The sequence below is a fragment of the Rissa tridactyla genome, chromosome 5 (assembly GCF_028500815.1).
Source record: "Rissa tridactyla isolate bRisTri1 chromosome 5, bRisTri1.patW.cur.20221130, whole genome shotgun sequence".
NCBI classification, from domain to species: Eukaryota; Metazoa; Chordata; class Aves; order Charadriiformes; family Laridae; genus Rissa; species Rissa tridactyla.
In genome coordinates this window covers 80678873-80698526 of record NC_071470.1, presented here as the reverse complement: position 1 = coordinate 80698526, position 19654 = coordinate 80678873, and the positions used below count along the sequence as shown (strand labels likewise).

At 40.6% G+C, this 19654-nt stretch overlaps 1 protein-coding gene across 3 annotated transcripts in view; it reads left to right on the top strand.

Annotated features, from left to right (window-relative positions):
• Positions 1-510: 510 nt before the first annotated feature.
• PRDM5 (PR/SET domain 5) overlaps positions 511-19654 on the top strand; it is a 111062-nt gene continuing 91918 nt past the window's right edge. For all 3 annotated transcript variants that reach the window (XR_008466747.1, XR_008466746.1, XM_054203861.1), the window contains exons 1-3: positions 511-740; positions 5794-5877; positions 16511-16633. Coding sequence is in view for 1 of the 3 variants with exons in the window: in XM_054203861.1 (XP_054059836.1) it covers positions 648-740; positions 5794-5877; positions 16511-16633 (300 nt within the window). In the remaining 2 variants the exon portion in view is untranslated. The remainder of the gene's footprint in view (positions 741-5793; positions 5878-16510; positions 16634-19654) is intronic.

The following is a 19654-nucleotide window of genomic DNA, read 5'->3' as shown; positions in this document are numbered from 1 at the left end:
CTCCTCCCCTCGGTGGGGGACAGCCCCTGTCGTTGCTCTGGGTGCCCCTCTCCCCTCACGCCTGTGTGCGGGTTACGCCGCCAGCCTGCTGGCGAAGGCCCATGGCCGGAACCCTGCCGGACCGGGAGGCCGGGACTGGTCCATGAAGAGCCATTTTCTCTGGAAACGAAAGCCATCCGACGGGCGAGGAATTCGCTGTACGCCCCTTTGCAGAGCAGGCCGCTCATGCGTTGGCCCACGGCGACGCGTCAGGAGGCCGCCAGTGCTGCGGCCCTGCGCCGGAGCGTGTCGCTGGGGCCAAGCCTCCCGAGCCGGGGGTGTCGCAAAGCCAAAGGCCTCGTATTTCCTGTTACGACATTCACACGACGCGATTAAACGAACCCCTCGACGGCGCGAAGGCCCCGAGCGCGGGCAGCCGGGGATCGTCCCGCCGCTGCTCCGCCCCGTCCCGTCCCGCCGCTGCCCGGCGGGGGCCTCGCCGGCGGCCTGGCTCCTCCCCTCTTCCTCAGGAGCCGGGGAAGCCCCGCAACCAGCCCCTCTTCCTGCCCCCTCCCCCGGTCTCTCTCCTCTCTTTCCCGGTGGGATGGAAGTCCCCGGTAATCCTCCTCCTCCCCGGTAGCAAGCGGCGGGGCGAGTCCGGTGCCAAAATGCTGGGCATGTACGTGCCGGACAGGTTTGCCCTGAAGTCGTCAAAAGTGCAGGACGGGATGGGGCTCTACACGGCCCGCAAAGTCAAAAAGGTGGGTGATGGCCGGGCGAGCGGGCTAACGGCCTGGCCCGGCCCGGCGGGGAGCGGCTGCCACGTCTCACAGGAGAGCGGGGCGGCCCACCCCCCGCCCCTCGCCGCCGCCGGCCGCGCTCCGGCTTCACCTCAGCCCCGCTCTGTCGGCGCTGCCTCCGCTTCCCGCCGCCCGTGCTGCCTCTCCTCAGGGGAGGCACCTCCCGCCCGCTCCCCTCCTCCGGGAAAAGGGAGCTTCCCGGGGCGGGGAAGGGGCGCGGGGGCCGGGCCGCTGGCTAAGCCGGCGGCGGGGACGGCGAAAGGGTTTTCTCTGTGGTGTGTTTCTCTTTTGTTTGTTTTCCTCGTTTCTTTTAACTTGGTTTGTGTTTCTGGCAGCGTTCTGAGGGCAGAGCCTCTCCCGCCAGGGCTGCCGCCTGGGTCAGGGCCTGCCTCAGGCCGCCATGCCCTCTCTGAGGTACCGCCCGCCCCTGCCGCCGCCCTCCTCTCAGGGCCGGGTGGGGTGGAGGGTTTAATTCGCAGTTTTGGGACGATAAAGCCGAAAAGACGTGAAAGATGGGATTCGGCTGAACTGCGGGTCTCTCATACCCCAACCAGAACACCTCACGATTGAATTAAGTCTCTGAGTTATCTGAAACCCCAACTACGATTCTCCGGGTGGCTTGTTAGAACAGACAAAGGCATACCTGAAGTTATGAACGCTGCGTCAGTATACACCTCTCTGTGTTGTATATTTTGCTTTCCATTTTTGTCCTAGTTTTGGCTCTGAGCAGGCTAGGAGGGCTGCCTGATTTTTCAGTGGTTTCATCAACAAGGCTTAGGCACCATGGGGCAGAGATCTCTCATTTTTAAGGTGTCCCTGAGTGTTAATGGGAGGGTGGGAGGGCAACAATTTTGTATCACTCGGCTTAAATTTTTTCCACTGAGGTTCTGAACTTTCATTTGAAAGCTTTGGGAGTTCACACAGCAAAGGAAGGTTGTACACTACCAGTGTGTATTAATCCCTGGATTTTGAAACAGAGTGCGCTCTAGAGTGAAGCTTGTGGAAATCATCACCTGTATATCAATATTAATTCTGAATGTCAGTTCAGAGTTCAGGGTCTGAGCACCCTTCCTTTACAGAGTTGTGAATGGAACCCTTGGAGCTGCATGCTAGGAAAAAAAAGAGCATTTTCTTGCCTGAGTTACTCCACATTACTTTGAACTTTTTTTTTATAGTGGCAAAGTATATGCTGTCAGCCTGCACAGCTCTGCCAGGTGAGCACATCGTACAGGACATCCTCGCAAAACTGAAGTGTTGCGGGTGTGACACGAATTGCATGTGGAATGCAAAAGGTAAAGGCAGAGACACTTGTAGTAAGATCTATTTGTATTAGGAGCATCTGGTCACGGTGTTTGTTGCTGACTTGTCCTTTAGCGGTGAATCCTCTGTGCTGGTAGCACAGACAGTTGTGCTATGCAAAGCCCTGAGCAGAAGTATGTGCCTGACAGGCAGTCTTTGCTTTTCGACAGGGTGAGGAACCAGCTCTTGAGTTGCTCTGTGGGCAGTGTTTGAAACAGGTATTCCTGAAAATGGTTGGAGACCTAAGCACTGTGTGTTGCTGTGGCTGTTCGGAGAAGGGTGGATGTGTAAGTAACACAGATGATATGCTAGATATAGCCAGACTGTGCGTTGCTCTTTTCGATGGAAAGAAAAATCACATCTGAAGTGCTCTCCACATATTCTCCTGTGCAGTAATGAGGCAGCAGTACTTCAGGGCTATGATACAGAGTAGCTAATAGCTGTTAAATTAATTCCTTGGGGCTTTGCGGTTGGGAGGTGTTGCATATGACACTTAATTGTGAAGTAAGGTCTGTGTTGGTGAGTAGGAAGTATGGCACCATTTTCTCTCTGTTACTATATCACACAGCTGTGGTTGTCTTATCTGAAAGTAAAACATGTTTCAGATGATTTTATAATCAGTAATTTCAGTACCAACCCTCCAAGTGCTAAGTAATCACGAAGTAGGCCTCTGAAAATTCTGCTATTAGCAAAGGTTTTTGGTAATAATACATTTTGAACTGCTGCTGTCTGCCACCTGCTTTTGCACCTCCAGGCATTATGCTCTTGTTTTCAAGTTTTTGTCTGTAATCATTAAAGGTGGAACCTTTTTCTTTTGTTACAGTAACAAAAGTGTTTTGGTTCTCTTGTGTTTGGTTCTCTTTGTGTTCTCCAACAGCTGGCTTCTGGTTACAGCACCAGTATCACAAGGCCCTTGGTATAATCATCAGACAGCCACTACATTTCTCAGTGTTTTGCTGCATCTGGAAGATTAGTTGCTGCTGCTTTCTTGAAAGCAGTTGTTGAAAATAGCATTTTTAACATTTGAATGGTGTGCCTTTCATATGTTGAATCACTGCTGTGGTTGACTTTAGACTGTGTTGTATGCCTTGCTTTTATTGATCATAGAGGAAGCTGAAGTCTTGGTATGCTTTTGATGGATATATATTGGCACATGACAGCATGTTTATTAACTGGGACATATATATATGAGAAGAAAATGCTCTGAAAGGCTAAATGAATAATTACACTTACCTTAATGCACCTTTGTGTTCCAAGACATGAGGTTTTGCTGTCTCTAATTTCTGCTTTCTCTCCAAATTTGAGAAACTGTAAAAAGTGCTTAAAAGTCTGAACCACCTACTGTTCATGTTACATTTACTTTATATTCAGAGGTAGACATCTTGCCTTTTATTTTTGCTGTTGTTTTGAGCTTCTAGAAGGTCTTAAACATATTGCAGTAGAGGTTTATTGGTTTGGAGTAGCTGAGATAAGAATGATGTATGGTGTTTCTTGTTTTCAGTCAGTATGCAGTATTATGCTCTTGCTGTGCTTCATCCCAGAGGTGATGTGTGCTTCAGTGATGGGTAAAATTAACACTATAGATGCTTTTTAAGGTATCTAGGGATCCTTTGGACTGCAAGGATGAAAGTATTACTGAGGTGAGGGTTGTTGAAGCCTCCAAAGTGCTTAAGGATGAAATTAATCTCTTTATGCTGTCTTAAAAAGTGTTATTCTGCTGCTGAAGTGAGTTTGGGAGACTAGCTTTTTCAGGTTCCTTATTCTTTACATCTTCAAATAATTTCTCTATTAAAATTATGGAGTCTTTTCTTCTTTCTATAGAACTAATCTAGATTATAGCCCAATAAGCTTATCTTCATCTTGATAATTGCTATGAGTAATGGGAGATTCTGCAGGTATAATTACACCCTCTCTCGGAGCTCAGCAATTGTAGTGAGCTGCTTTCCTTGTTGCACCAAAACTGCATTTTGCTTTCTAAGTGAATGGGGAAAGCCAGTTCAGCCTGCCAGGAGGTGTCTGCTCCCGCAAGGGCCTACCTTATCTTTACTGAGCTAGGTAGGACAATGCATTTCCAGAGCAGATTTCCTCTGCCACCATCTTGGCTCTTCCTCCTCCTTTATCTAAGCAAACCACCCCCCATGTAATACCTATGTGTCTGCTATTGGACAGCAGCAAGCTTGCTGGGGTAGCACTCAGCATGAGAACGTTGATGGTTGTACATGCCTAAGTGTGTTGACCTGTTTTCACCCTCATTGCTGATGAGGTAAAAGAAGTAAATTTCAGTTTGAGTATTAAATCCCAGGATTTGTAAAGTTGGCAGGGGAGGAGCTTTGACCTCAACAGTGAGCAAGCAATGAAGGGTGGTATGGAGATCAGTGAGAAGTGAAGGAGATGAAGCCCCACAGTGCCAGTTTTTGTTGTCACTGCCCATATCTGTGTCTCCGTTACTGCTCTGTGCTCCAGTTGTTGTCTTATGCTGTTCTTATCTCTTAACCTTCTGCTTTGCTGTTCTTTCTAAAGAAATTTTCTTTGTGCACATTTAAAAATATTGGCTTTCAGTTCTGTTGCCTTATGCAATGCCAATTTTCTTTTCCTTTGTTTATTACCTCTTCAGGTTTAATTGTAAATCCAAGGGTTTTTTTTTTACTTGGTTGGTTGTTTCCAAGAGGAATGATCCTGCAAGTTTTCCATTCCACTTTCCATTCCACAGGTACACTCTACCTGTAGGCAGTCTGTAAAAATTACGGAAGAGGGAAAATGTGTAGCAGGCTGTTTCTGGGACCATGGAATGTGCCTGGGGGAAGGGACACATGGACAAAGATCAATACTTCTATTAGCCAAAATACTGTTACTTGTAAAGAAACACCAAAGTTGCTTTTCATTATACAGTTATGATCTGTAATGCTTAAAAGTATATAGAGCTTTTAGATCTGAATAGTGCCTGAAGGAACATAGCATTCTGGTTTGTAGGGCTTGTCATTGCAAATGAGGACAAGGCTGGGGAGGGGGCCTGTGTGGAAAGTTAGGCCTGTGTAAGAAGAAAGTCCTATTTAAGTAATTTACCCTGCTGCTAGTGTGATGCCTGTGAAGGAAAAAACCACTGATACCCAATACTTTTGGAAGAACATATCAATGGATGCTTTCACAGCATGTGTTATGACTAGCAGGTGGTATAACATTTTAATGTTGTTTATGATGGCTTGAATTAATTCATAGACACGTGCATACTCCCTGTGTTTTTAAACGAATCTCTCTGTATGATCAAAACCTCAGTTATTCAGTGTTTTGGTCTGTGGCACTTCAAAAAGTAGTGTTGCAAATAATCTTGCAAATAAATCTAATGAAAACTTTGCACTTGCCAAAAATACTTTACATTTTAGTTGGATGTCTATTGCAAGGTGCTTCCTGAAAATCTTATATAAGAAATGTAAGAAATCTGAATTGTAAATTTCAGCCTTAGTTAAAGTGCTGTTTCCCAAAGGGGAAATAAACATGCAGGGTTTAAGAGCTTCTCCAAGCTGTGAAAAGAATGGGGATGAGCTTGAAGTTGAAGGATATGGACCTCAAGGATATGCACCTTTTTGGCATATCGGAGGATGACAAAGAGAAACTGTCCTTTTCCATTTGAAGCTAAAAATGATACCTCTGCTGGAGTTTGGCAATTTGCTTGGTTTTTTTTTCCGTTTTCACTAATACTTTTTCTCTTGCTCCTCAGGGTGAAAAATTTGGCCCCTTTGCAGGGGAGAAGCGAATGCCGCAGGAACTAGATGAGAACACAGACTGCAGGCTCATGTGGGAAGTGAGTAGTCTAGAGTGACATCATCACACCTAGCAAAATTTGATCTCAGAATTAAGTTTATACTGTTAACAAATCCTTTTTTTAATTTTCTTTTTTCCCTAGCTTAAAGATACTTTAGTGAGATTTTGGACTTAGTGATCCTTTAAAAATATGCTTTTTGAGTGGAGGGGGATTGACTTCTTTAAAAAGATAAAGAAAGAGCAAATGATGGTTTCTAATCAATGAAGTGTGAAAAATATCAAGTCAAGAAAAACACAAAAATATAACACCATTGTGAAAAATTATTGAAAAATGTGAAAAAAAAAAATGAAAATTTGAATATAGGAAGATGATTGTAAGTTACTGAGATACTGATTTATGCTGATCAGCAGGTGTCAGCTCATAGCGTCCTCCAGCTGTAATACAAAACATTTCCTTCTGTGACACTTGTGCTAGGGTTTGGCAATTGTATGAGTGAAGTTTTCAAATTTTAGCAGCTTTGTAATGCAATGTGTAGTTGTGAGATCTTTAGTGAAATAAAAACCTGTTGCGGTGGGCAGATGAAGGCATAATGAGTTTCAGGGCTCTTCTAAACTTTTTCATATATATCAGGCAGCAAGAGTAGTTTATACACTAGATCTTGTAATCGGGTCCTGAACCCATCCTAGTTCCTGTCATAACTGTGTTCGCCTGTAGCAAAAATCTGTCGGAGTTTACCAGTTGAGGAGATTACACTAACTGATAAACACTTGCAATAACAACATTTTCAACCTGTTACAAACACCTGCTTTTCAGTGCTTCTGTTCTGTCTTTGTAATCTTTCTTTTCTGCTGTAGTTCTTTGAGCAGAATTCCTTTCCTCTTTTTTTTTCCCCCCAGACAAGCAGTTTCTATTGAATGCATATTTAGTCCTGTTTTACACTGAGAAGGGGACTAACTTCCTACTTTTTCACCTTTCTATGGCTAGAGCTGGAAGGATGACTGTTATTTTTGTTGCACGGTACAAAAAAAGCTTATGTTTGGCATTTGGCTTAAAGCACTACTGTGCATTTATTACAAAATAAATGTTTGTTTGGAAAAAACCCTCTAGGATTAGCATCGCTGAGCAGCTTATAAAGAGTGGGTAGTATTGATACAGTCTTAACTATAAATAGGTTCTGCACACTGGAACAATGACTGAGAGAATGCTAAAAGCCCATCTCATTAAACCCAAACTCAGTGTAAATCCAGTGAGCGGCAAAATATTCCTAGATGAAATGTTTACTCAAGTCCATGCAACCCTCTGTCTTTGTCTTTCCCCCTTCCCTTTTCTCTCTTTCTCTTTTAATCTAGGGGTGTGCCCAAAATATTCTTTCCCAGAGAGGCGGTGTGGACAATTTGTTCCCCTCTCCTTTAGTTACATACTCAGAGCAACTGGTTTCGTCTTTGTTCACAGCTGAAAACAAAACAATACAATACAATGTACTTTTATTACAAATGTTTGCTGAATACACTACATGTTAATGTGTCCTGGCTCACTTGCCTTTTCATGGTGTTTCTGCAGGTTATTTTAAATCAATAAAATACTTGAGCCTAGAACAAGGATTTCAGAAGGGATGGTGGGTGGTTTATAGCAATGAGAAGGTCTTTAATTTAAGTTTGTTGGAAAGCTATATGATTTTCCAGATGCCTCGTTGCTGATGATTAAATGAGATTTATCTGTTTCTGTAAAAGAGAAAATAAAAGGCAAATACATGTATTTACTGATGACACTAATATGACCCCATCGACAGCAAATAAGAAAATGAGTTTTTTATGAGCTCTTCTGAAATCATTTCATAATATCTTATTGTAACCTAGTTTTGAGAGCCTTGAAAAGATTCCTGCATACCAAATTTTATGACTTCCTGAATGTTTGAACCCAAGTTGTTCATGTTTACTGAAGTTGATCTGAACGTGAGCTTTATAATGTAATTTAAATCATGCTGTGAGAGTAGTCTTAAGTTGAAAATCGAGACCAGGAATGCAGAAAATGAAAAGTTGAACCGTCCAAGTAGGCAGTTGTTCCAGAGGCTGTGGGAGACAGTCACAGCAACTAACCATGTTTGTGCATAGTCAACCGTACCAAAGATATTAAAAGTAATTAATTTGAGGACTGTTGGATGAAGGCACGGTAAAGCCTGACCTCACAGTCTGATGGAAATAAAAAAAAAATGCATTTTCAGAGAGGACACCTTTAGAAAGAAGGCTATGTAGTGGAGGCTTTTTGTAAGTAGAGTAAAAATCAACATTAGTGGAACATTTCTTTTCCTGGTGTGTGATGCCTGGGAGCAGAGCTTCAATTTTGTGGAATAGTTTTCTGTGAGGAAGTTTACCACATGCATTTCTAGTTGTGTGGAGATGTGGTCTGTGATGTGGTCTGTTTTGATCAAGTTACTCCTTTTTCTTCGAGACCAGCATTGTGAGTTGGCATCTTTAAGACATCATGCTGAGACAGAATTGTACACATCATGTTTTCTTTTGGTCTTAAGGAAAACATGGAACCCAAAAAATTCATTTGGTCCAGTGATTTTGTTTAAGTTCTGAGGATGCTGGAGTTTGTGTTTAACTTAAATATAGCAGAATGCCATTAGTCTGCCTGTAACTTGCATAGATCTGAAGATGTGAAAGGTTTACGCTTGCTCATGCAACAGATTCCAGAGGACTGGGCAGGGAAGCATCCTTGATATTGCTGTTATTTTTATGAAGAGCTACATGCTGAAATGTTTTATTTGCAAGTGATCTGAAAGGGAAAAAACCCCAACCTGTGGTAACTATATAGTTAGGAGTAATAATAAAAAGCCAAGAAAATGTCCAAATGGCTTTGTGCCTCTTCTTTCTTTCTGTCAAAAAACCACCTCCCCTTTATCCCTCAACCTCTATGCTGTTGTCTCTGAGACTGAATTTCATGTTGTGCTAATTAAGTACGCAGCTGGTTGCTGGTGATGAATTGAGAGTTTTGTTCTTATTCTTAGCATCCCACTAACACCTTGATTAAATACTGCTTTGTTGGTCTGTATCAGTATACTTAGCATAGCAATTTTAAATTATGTGTATATACTGGAAGAGCAAATGCTTTAAGGCAAGAACAGAATAATCTTTAGGGATCGATGTTCACAGAAGTTCCCTTTGCAAAGAGAAGGTATCTGTTCATTTTCTTTCCTTTATTGTGCTTAATCAAGAAAATGGTGTTCATTTCACTACTATTGGATTGTGGCAAGCATATATACTTTTGGTGATGACTTTGGCAAATCTTAAAACAGGGAGGGCTGCAAAGACTTAGTCCTTCTTCAAATACTCTGACATACCATGAAGAAACGTTGGTCAGGATTGGATGGCATATAATGCAGCGTGTAATGCTGAATGTTACGTGTTTCAGGTTTGGTTTCTGTCTATCTGCCAAGATTATATTTTCTTCATTGTTATGTTAAAACCAAGAAGAACAGAAACATGCTGGAAATCAGTCTTACAATGGAAGCTAATGTTTGTTTTAACTTATATGAGAAAATTAAATGAACTTATGTTTCTACGACTTAACTCTCTCATCACTTTTGCAGTGACAATTGTTTTTAGTTAAATAAGCCTGCCTGAAAACCTGTTATTGGCTACAACCAGCTTTGGATCAGAGCTTTAGTTTAGGTATGAGAAGTCAAGCACTTTAAGCTAAAGATGGTGTGTGTATGTGTGCGAGGGGTTCCTTTTCACCACCCTCCTTTTTTTTCTCTGATACCTTGCCTTTAAAATGTGGTTCTGGCATAGGAAGGCTTTTGCTTACAAGGCATTAAGTTGAATTATGTCCCGAGGTTCATGTTAAAATAAATCTTGATTTGAAGAAAGCTGTGTTTGCTCGCAAGATGAATGTAATATTCAAAATCTAATTCCTAGCAATGTAGTCTTTGGTTTTTCTGTATGAAGACTGCCTTCCCAGTCATTACTCCTCAGATAGTATTTACATTTAAAACTGTTTGCTTTTAATGTTTTTGTGTGAATCTTTGTTTAATTTTCAGAATTGTTATTGTTTTTCTCATTTCTTAGACAAATGCATCTGGATACATTTTTTATGCAAGTTGCATTTAAAATAACTTTTGCCACATGTAAGTCAGACATTGGTGCCCTATCTCAGTTGCAAGTTTGTGTCCGAGATTTTCAGTTTTGTTAAAGTAATCCCCAGTGGGATAGACTGGCATCCAAAGTAGTTATTAATATTCTTACCAGTTTATTTAGCTAAATTTCATTAATCACCTTTTAACATGAATAAAGATGACTAAATCAAGCCTTAGTGTATAACTTTGTAGTCATTTCAGTGACTTTTGGAACAGGCACCTTTAATGATCCTTCTGGTTTTAGTGATGAGAAGAATCTGCTCCCAGAAGTGACTGAGAATGTTAGCCTCGTGTCTTCAGTTATGTGTTTTATTTAAGATGTTAGAAAGCACATGTGGACAGGTCGAGGGGCTGGTATTCTAATCTGAACGTGTTGTAGATGATCACACACAATTTGTTTAAGGAGATTTGGGTATTCTTCCAGGGAGTGTGAAGTCCAGCCCTTCTTCTGAAATCTCCACAAATTGTTAGCAGAAGTCTAGGCATGAGCTGTCTGAACCGTTCTGTCTCTGACAGGGTCAATTAATGTCATGCACTGGAAGAAGCTTCATTAACATGGAAAAACTGTTGCTGTATAATTTGGCTGAAGAAAAATGTCCCATGCTGTCTATGTCCCATTAGTTCTTAGTGAGTAAGCAAATCAACAGTTGCTGCCTCAGGTTTCCTTTGCAAGTGTTATTTTAATACTTTCTACAGCAATGTTAAAATACTGGTTTCTACTCTGCAGTGAGCTCTGTGATGGAGGTCTGAAACTGAGGACGCAGAAGTATTGCATCTAGCTGTTTTATACTATTAACAATAAAAATCATGTTTTCAGCTAATCAAAAAAATGCAGCGCAGAAAACAGTAGTTTTCTTTACACGATTGTTTGAATGAACATAGATTTTTTTTTTAGATTTAGAAATGTTTAGAAAATGGTTTCCAGAAAGCAGGCAGTGTGTTTACTGCCTTCAGCAAGGATAACCATCTGCTTATTTTCAGTGAAGTTTTTTTTTCTTCTTCTCTTGCCAGGTGTGCATGGTAGAGCATTTGCAACTGCACTCATGAGCATTTTGAAGTAGCATATATGACAACTTTGGATGTATTTTGAAAATCTGGAGGTAATTTCATTGCAGCATAAAAGGCTAGCAGATGGAGTCGTGCATGTTGTTGATGGGCATTACAAGCAGTGTAGACACTATTTAGGCCTGTGTAGGATTTCATATGGTAGCTTATGCAATGACTAGGGGCACTTTGTTTTCTGGATACTTGTATAGTGACATGTTTGTTTATGTGGCATAATTCAGTGATGTCCTGATCTATCTTGAGGTAAAACCCTCTGTGTGGTAATAGTGAATGTCAGGTATTTCATCTTACTGTGAAGAAATTTAACTAAATTAGTTCAGTGACACCTTTTCTGTTGATTCTCAAGGAGATAATTCTTCATAATTCAATTGTGTCTGGTGCACGCTTTGGATATGTGTATGGATTTTAGGTGTTTGATCATAGTGAGTGACCAAATAGAGGGTGTTGTAGTAAAATAGAAAGAGATCTCACTGTGGGTTATCGGGCATGAATTTGAATTAGCCTTGTTCTAGGCTTATGCCAAAGTCTACCTATACTTAAATATGAGACTATTTGCTACTTAGTTATTTAGCCTGAGAAATCAGAGGTGACTGCGTGTCTAGTCTCATCACTTGCTGGTAATAGAAACTCCAAGTTATCTCCACTGGTTACAGAAAATACAGGAACATCTTGGTCTCAGTGCTGAAAGGGCCTCACCCTCTCAGAATACTTTTGAACTTGAGTTCGGGTGCTATTAAAATAGTTTTTAAAATCCTTTCTGGGCTAGCCACTGTAGCTTGAAGATCTTAAGGAATTCTACCTCTAACTGGATGATTTTGTTTAGTTCAGGTAATATGAACTATACAGAAACTGGGAAAATAACATTCAAATGTGGCATTAGTTGTGTAGATGGGTGACACGTTCAAATGTCACAACTTCTAAATAAAATATCTTCACTAGCATTGTGAAACTGATACTATTTCATAAAACTATCAGGGAATCTCAGTCCTGTAAAAATCTTTTGCCTCTGTTTTAAGTACCTTGTAACTATAAACAATTGTAACAGTTCAGATGTGGGGCAAGTGCAGTAATTTCCTTGCAGCTACATTAAGAAAATCTTCCTTAAAGAATTTACTTTAGTTTGTGATATACAAAAGTATTTCTCATTTCCTCTCCCCAGAAGCATCCTCGGTTTTCCAACAATTTCCTGCCAGCAATAGTTGTGGTAGGCATGTTGTCCTGAAGATTCTGGGAGTGGCTGGGTGATTGGAAAGGGGCCCCCTGGGAGTGGTGTGGGAGCTCTGCTGCAGAATGAATCCTGTTCAGTTCTCCAGGTCTTGTATGGAGTAAGCAGTAAGGATATGTGTTGGGAACTTTTGTAAAAGAGGGTTCTCAGAGATAAAGAAAGCCAAGAAACCTTATTCGCTATGAGGAGTGCTCCAGAACTGTACATGCCCAGTCCTAGCTCTGTGGTGAGAGAAGTAAATTGCAGTATATTTAGCTTGCTTGAGGACTTGTGGCTAGCAGAATTGTGTGGGCCTACAGTGCAGCATCTGTCTTAGTGACGGCCATCTCTGATCCCGCCTCCTTGGATATCAGAACAGATTGAAGGGCAGACCCAGGTGTAAGCATTTTAGCTTCTATTTATTGATATATCTTCTAATTAAACTGATTTTCTTGTTTGGTGATCACATCAAAGAAGATGACCGAGGACTTTAGTGGACTGTTATTGAGGGGAGTACTCTTTGGGACATATTCCAATATTCATTTTGATTCGTTAATAGTTCATTATGGATGATATTTAGGTGCACTTATTTTAAACAGAAAATGTAGGGTCTAGCTGTTTATTTCATTTAACTACTAGGATTAGTTTATACTGGCTTTGAGAAATATGTTTGCAAAGCAAGAGCTGGTCTTTTTGTTTGTTTTAAATGTTGTTTAAGTTTGAGATTTAGTGCCACAGTGCTCAATGATCAGTTGTTCATTTAGGAAACTCATCTATCCGTGCAACCAATGAGAAAAGGAGTGGTAAGTACAGGGTTTTGGCTGTTTTTTCTTGACTTTTCTTCCTCACAGCTGTGTACTTGATGCAGTATTATTTCTTTACGAGGTGAAAAAAGCAATAGAAAATATAGCACGTCTTTAAGGGATTTATCGTATTCTTTTATCAATAGTTTCCTTATGTGTTAAGTGTTTACTTTGTTTGATATCTTCATGTATTGGCAGAGACTGAGAAAGCACAACTGAGATGATCATGTATCATTGAAGTGAATATAAATTATTATATAATTTAAGGATCAAACAAATGAAGAAGAATAATGGATGAAAAGGTAGATAGTGTAATGTATGGTTTTTATAATAGGATCTCGATTGCTTCTCTCCCCAACTCAAGAGCTGATGTAAACCTTTATAGGACCTACATGGTGGGCTTCTACAACGCATGCTTTGGTAGCTAAATCACAAAGCCATTAGCTTGATTTGAATTGCTCAAAGATGTGAATCTGCAATGTTAACCATTTTCACTCAAAGTGAGGCTCTGCTTTGTGGATTACCTATTTAGAAGTGGATGATTGTTACGGTATAATCAATGCAGTGCTTCTGTGTGGTGTGTGGTGTTTCAGGAGGTGAAAACAACATTAACATGTATTTTTGTGTAAATTTGGAGCTTGCTCTTATGGTTTGATTGTACTCATTCTGCCCATGTTCCCAATGAAAACAATGGTTCTAGTAATGAGCAGGCATTACTTCCCAAGGTGAATAGTCACAGAATGGCCAAGGTTGGAAGGGACCTCTGGAGGTCGTTTGGTCCAACCCCCCTGCTCGTGTAGGGCCACCTAGTGCCAGCTGCCCAGGACAGATTTTGAGTATCTACATTTTTGAGGATGGAGACTACACAACCTCTCTGGGAAACCCATTGCAATGCTTAGTGTCAGATAATATTGTTTCCAGGTGCATTTAAGTATGTAGGTTTGACCCTCTTCACTGTGGTTAGTCTGTGTGTTTGAAAGTAAAACAGCTTTTAAAGTTTGAAATATTGGCACTTTTTCATGATGCATCCTTCTTAAGATATGATTTCCTTTGGAAGAACAGTAATAAATTTTGAAGGCTTTTATTTGTTTGCAGAACTACAGTAGGTTTTCTTGTCTTAATCTGAGAAAAACATGCTGTCACCAGCTATTATTGTAATGGAATACTTTTTTTTTCTTTCTAATGATATCCTAAATATTTAGGTAATTTAAGCAGTCATATTTAAGAAATAAGATATAGCATCTATTGGAAACAAATATAGCAAGTATGTGAGTAATTTAAATAGAAAGCCATGAAGACAATCTAATTTTGATCTTACATAGATGAATTCCCTAGCTCTTAGGAAATACCTGCTTTGGATACTTCTTGTTGACAGATGAAAAAGAAAATATGTTCATTATAGAAATAAATCACATGGAAGGATAATGTGTCTGTATGACCTTCTTGCATGGCGCTCTAACTTCTCTGTCAGTGGAGGTTCAAGATTCATTTTCTTATGTGACAAAGTGGCGCTGTATTTTTTTAGCAGCGTGTTTTTGTTTCAAGTGGGAAGAATGACTTGGTTAATACTAAGTTTCTATCTTTATTTTTTTTCAATGTAAGATGGGATTTTGTCACAGTCATAGAAATTCTATGGATATGTAATGATATCCGAAGGCTCCTGATACGGTTATGACTTATCTTGCGTGTCCAATTCTTTTTTTAAAGTGGCTTCTTCATTTAGTGAACAAAACCTGAACATGTTTGTTTCTTCTACTAAGTAATTTACAGCCCTTACCTACATAATATACTAACTTGTTTGCTGAAATAATCTCATATTCTGATAAAACTTCAGCCAAGCATATATTTTGACTGACTGCTATTCATTGAGACTACATATTTAAATTTCCTTTGAAGAGGCATATATAAAAGGTGTTCAAGTGAGCTGTAAAATAAGATAGATGGAGTAAATAAATGCAATTATATTGGTCCGTGATCTGAAGATAGATCTCCATGCAAAGGGCAAAATGGTTTTTGCCCTTGCTAAAGGAGGGAAGAAAAAAAAAAAAAAAACAAAACAAAAAACAGAACAAAACCAAAAAAGCAAACTTATAGAAGACTTGAAAGGGAAATGAGGAATATGATTTTTCAATAAGTGTTTTCTGAGTTTCTGCAATACTTAGGATTGGTGTGGGGCAGTAAGAGTTAACACTAGTGAAGGCATATCTACTGAATTTGGAATGTGTATGAAGAAAAGTTTTGTATTTGGTGATAAAGAAGCAAAAAGAGGATGGAGTAGTGGGATGGGAGTGGAGGATGAATTCAGGTTGGAAGTTGGTTGAGCAACTGGTAAGATTACAGAAGAGGGAAATAGCAAAGGTAGTGGAAAAGTTGAATTCAGATGTGGATGTGTTCGGTTTGTAATGGTTGCCAGTTAAGGTTGAGATGCTTCTGGAAATACGAAAGTAGGCAGAAATAGGTGGATTTAGGAATTGGCCATAGAGGGTGAACGGGATCTGCTAGAACATAATGAGCCAAGGACAAGTGAGTCTAGAAGAGTATCAAATATGAAAAAGAAAGTGAAAGGTGAAGAACTATCAAGCCGAAGATCACTGAATGGACGTGGGTGGTTGCAGGGGTATGGAGACTCATGAACAAAAGCCTGAACTCAGTGGTGTTGGAACCAAATGGTGGTTGGAATAGCACAAGATTAGAGGATGTGCTTTAGTCCAGAAGAAAATTACTCTAGGCCTTCTCTGTACTGTTAGCAGAAGAGAAATGCTGCAAAGTGAGTTAGAGGACATGTATAGGTTATGGAAGAAAATGGTCCACTCTTGGATGGTATTTTGGAGAAGGAAGATAGGACAATAGCAGTGAGTTGTGGGGAAAGGAAAAGGAATTGGAGTCAGGAGAGCTTCCAACCTTAACCTGGGGAAAGTGATGAGATGCATACTGAGTGACAAAAGACAGGAAGATATGAGAAGAATTAGGTAGACTGTAGGAGCAAAATGCATTGGAACATGGGAAGGAGGAGAACTCAGAAAGGAAAACTGGAAAAGGCACGTTAGGGTTGGAGTTGGGAAAGGACCTCTAGGGTTGTATTGGTTTCTGGCAAGATCATAAAGAAGAAGGACTCAAAGGAACAAAGAGAGGAAAGAACATGAGCACTGGTGACCACACTGTCAGATCAAGGAGACCCAGGAGTCAGTTGTAATACTTGTTTAGTAAAGGAAAGGCTAAGAAAAGAGAGGGGGAGCTCAATAAAGGAGGCTGATGCCAGTTGGCTTTGAGTTGCCTCCCTATTCTTAGGTGAATAAATATGCTTATAGAAAAAGGTGAATGTGCACCACAGCTGTGAGTACCCGTTGAATGGAAGATTCACCTGCTGAGCACAAGCATGCCTTAGTGTTTTACGTGTTTGTGTGTCGTGTGTGTTTGGTAAACAATTTTAATTTGGCTTGATTTTTTTCTTTAATATTTCAGGTTCGTGGGAGTAAAGGTGAAGTCCTGTATATCCTGGATGCAAGCAATCCACGCCATTCTAATTGGCTGCGTTTTGTCCATGAGGCTCCATCACAGGAACAGAAGAACCTGGCAGCCATCCAGGTAGATTTGGTGGATTCCTACCATTTGCTTCCTGTTACTGATTTACTAATTTGATCTCCACTCTGGTCTTTAGTAAAATTGCAAGATCTGAGAAAAGTAGCAAACTGCTTTCCTTTTCCTACCTTTCCTTTTAGAAGTGAACTCTTGTGCTTAAATATAATATAAATAAGATTGATAGGATGAAAGACCAAAGAGGTTCTTGGTTAGAATCTGATATTCTTTGAATCCACTGTGATGGAATTGCACTGAATCACTTACATGAACTATTTCTCCTGGCTTAAAGTGAACATTTTACATTAAAAAAAATAAAATATCAATTTCCAGAGTAGTTAACTCACTACTGTAACAACAGTTTAATTATCTCACTACAGCCTTATTTAGTCAAGTTAAGCTTTTGCCTGAATACGGCTGGTTTTGTCACTGTAGAAATGAATAGGTAACTGTATATCTGGCTGAGTCAGGGCGAATGATTTCGAGGCCTAGTTGTGTTTCATGATAAACTCAGGTATGGTCTTAAGTGTGCGGAAAGCAGAATTGTGTGTTTGCTTTGTAGTTTAAAATTTAATGTAAGTGTGACATGTTTGAAAGCAAGCATGGTGCTTAAAATATTCCAGTAGAAAACAACAGAATTGAAGGATCTAATTGTCCGATAGGATGATCATAGAATCACAGAATTGTTAGATTCTCTTGTTAGATGATCTTTAAGGTCCCTTCCAACCCCCCTGCCATGGGCAGGGACACCTCCCACTAGATCAGGTTGTTCAGAGCCCCATCCAGCCTGGCCTTAAAAACTTCTAGGCATGGGGCTTTCACCACCTCTCTGGGCAACCTGTTCCAGTGTCTCACTACCCTCATGGTGAAGAACTTCTTCCTAATGTCCAGTCTGAATTGTCCCATCTCTAGTTTTAATCCATTCTCTCTAGTCCTACCATTACCTGACATCATAAAAAGTCCCTCACCAGCTTTCTTGTAGTAGCCCCCTTAAGATACTGGTAGGCCGCTGTAAGGTCTCCTCGGAGCCTTCTTTTCTCCAGACTGAACAACCCCAACTCTCTGTCTGTCCTCATAGGAGAAGTGTTCCAGCCCTCTGATCATCCTTGTGGCTCTTCTCTGGACATGTTCCAGCACATTCATATCTTTCTTGTAGCAGGGGCTCCAGAATTGGACGCAGTACTCCAGGTGGGGTCTCACGAGAGTGGAGTAGAGGGGGAGAATCGCCTCCCTTGACCTGCTGGCCACGCTTCTCCTGATGCAGCCCAGGATACGATTGGCTTTCTGGGCTGCTAGTGCACACAAAAGATGATTAGGTAACTATATATCTGGCTGAGTCAGGACTAATGAAAAGGAGAATTATTTATCAGTATTTCTTGAAATTATTATTCTGCTTTTTCATCATGAGATTACTTTTTTCCTAGGATTTGCCTGCATATCATTGACAAAAGAATTAAAAAACATATTTTGAGGCCAAATGAAAATAAATTTATTTTTCCTTGCCAAGAAAACAAAATTCATTTCTGATGAAATAAAACAGGGGAAAAAATATTTTAAAACTGTGAAGTAGAAAAGGAATACTGGTAAAGCCCTAGCATGCAGTTCTGTGAAAGATGCATTATTGCGGTTCTCCCCCCTGCCCCTTCCCTTCTATTCAGAGTCAGTGGCACTCCCCTGTAGTAATTTCAGTTTCTGTGTTGATGACCTGCCCAACTCAAATCTTTTACTTGCCAGAGGGACCATTTGGTTATTTGGGTCTTAAGCAGACAGTGCGCAGTGAGATCGCTGCCTCCAGTTCACCCACAGACCTGGTATCAACCTCCCTCTTCCTATCCCTGTTGTGAGCTTTTCTGTGATTTCCGTTCCGCTGTTGTATCTCTTACCGCATTTCTTCTGCTTGGCTTTTCTTCCTTTATCACAGTAGTTGAACGCTACTATTAGCAGCGTACTGCGTTGGGAAACCTAACAGGTTCTTTGGCAGCCTTCAGTTGATTTGTGCCTCCTGCCTTCCCAAACTTTGGCTTTACTGAATGTTGGTCTGTGGCATTCCATCACACATTGCTGGCTGAACGTGACTGCAGTTTTGCTGGTGATGTTGTTTCCTTGAATCTTGTTGCTGTTCCTGGTTTAGTTTACTGTGGACAGCCTCATCTGCTTTTCCTCTGGGCCTCTACTCTAGGTTGTCGTCTTTTGTTTAGACCTCTTTAGGTCTTAACATCCAGGCTACAATTGAATTTTTGAGTAATAGACAAGAAAGTGTTCACCACTCATGGCAGAAACTCTTGTCAGCGCTCACTGAATGACTGCTTTATTACGCTTTCCCTGCTGTCTATGACAAGCCAATGGTTAATTTAGTATGACCAACTGCCTGTGCAATTATATCTGTATGTTTTCCTTCTCTCTTTGTCTCTCAGTTATACCAGGAGCTATCAAAAGATTTGTTGTCCTGCTTACGGTACCAAATATGAAGGGTCCTCATACATGAGGAGTCCTAGGTGTTAATCAGTGATTAGCATGTCATCAGTGTGTAGGCAGTGTGATGGCAAATTACAGTCAATGTTAGCAAATGCAAAGTAAGGCTCACAAGAGGGAGCAGTGTGAACAATTAGTGTTCACTATTAAATTTTAAATAAAATGCTTGGTAAAATGACCTGAAATTCTGAATAGAAGTTTTAATGGAATATCCAGTGTGTGCCTAGTGGGTTTTTTGGTAATGAAAATGATTATTTAAATAAAGAAATGGAAAGAAACTGTTATACTGTGTTGCATTATGCCCTGCTTAGAGTGTGCTTAGTGCTTTTCGCATGTCCTTTTTTTAAAGGATTGTATCAGAGCTAAAAGGATGGTTTAAGAAGAAAAAGAGTGGCAAGAATGTTAGTCCTGTAAAAGTTTCCACAGAAAAACATTTGGAAAAGTTACAGGGAAGAACAGAGTAAACATGATCAGCATGTACAAAATGATGAAAAGTATAGGAATGGCAAACTTAAGAAAACAAACAAAAATTTACTAAATTGTCGTAGTTTTCTTTTA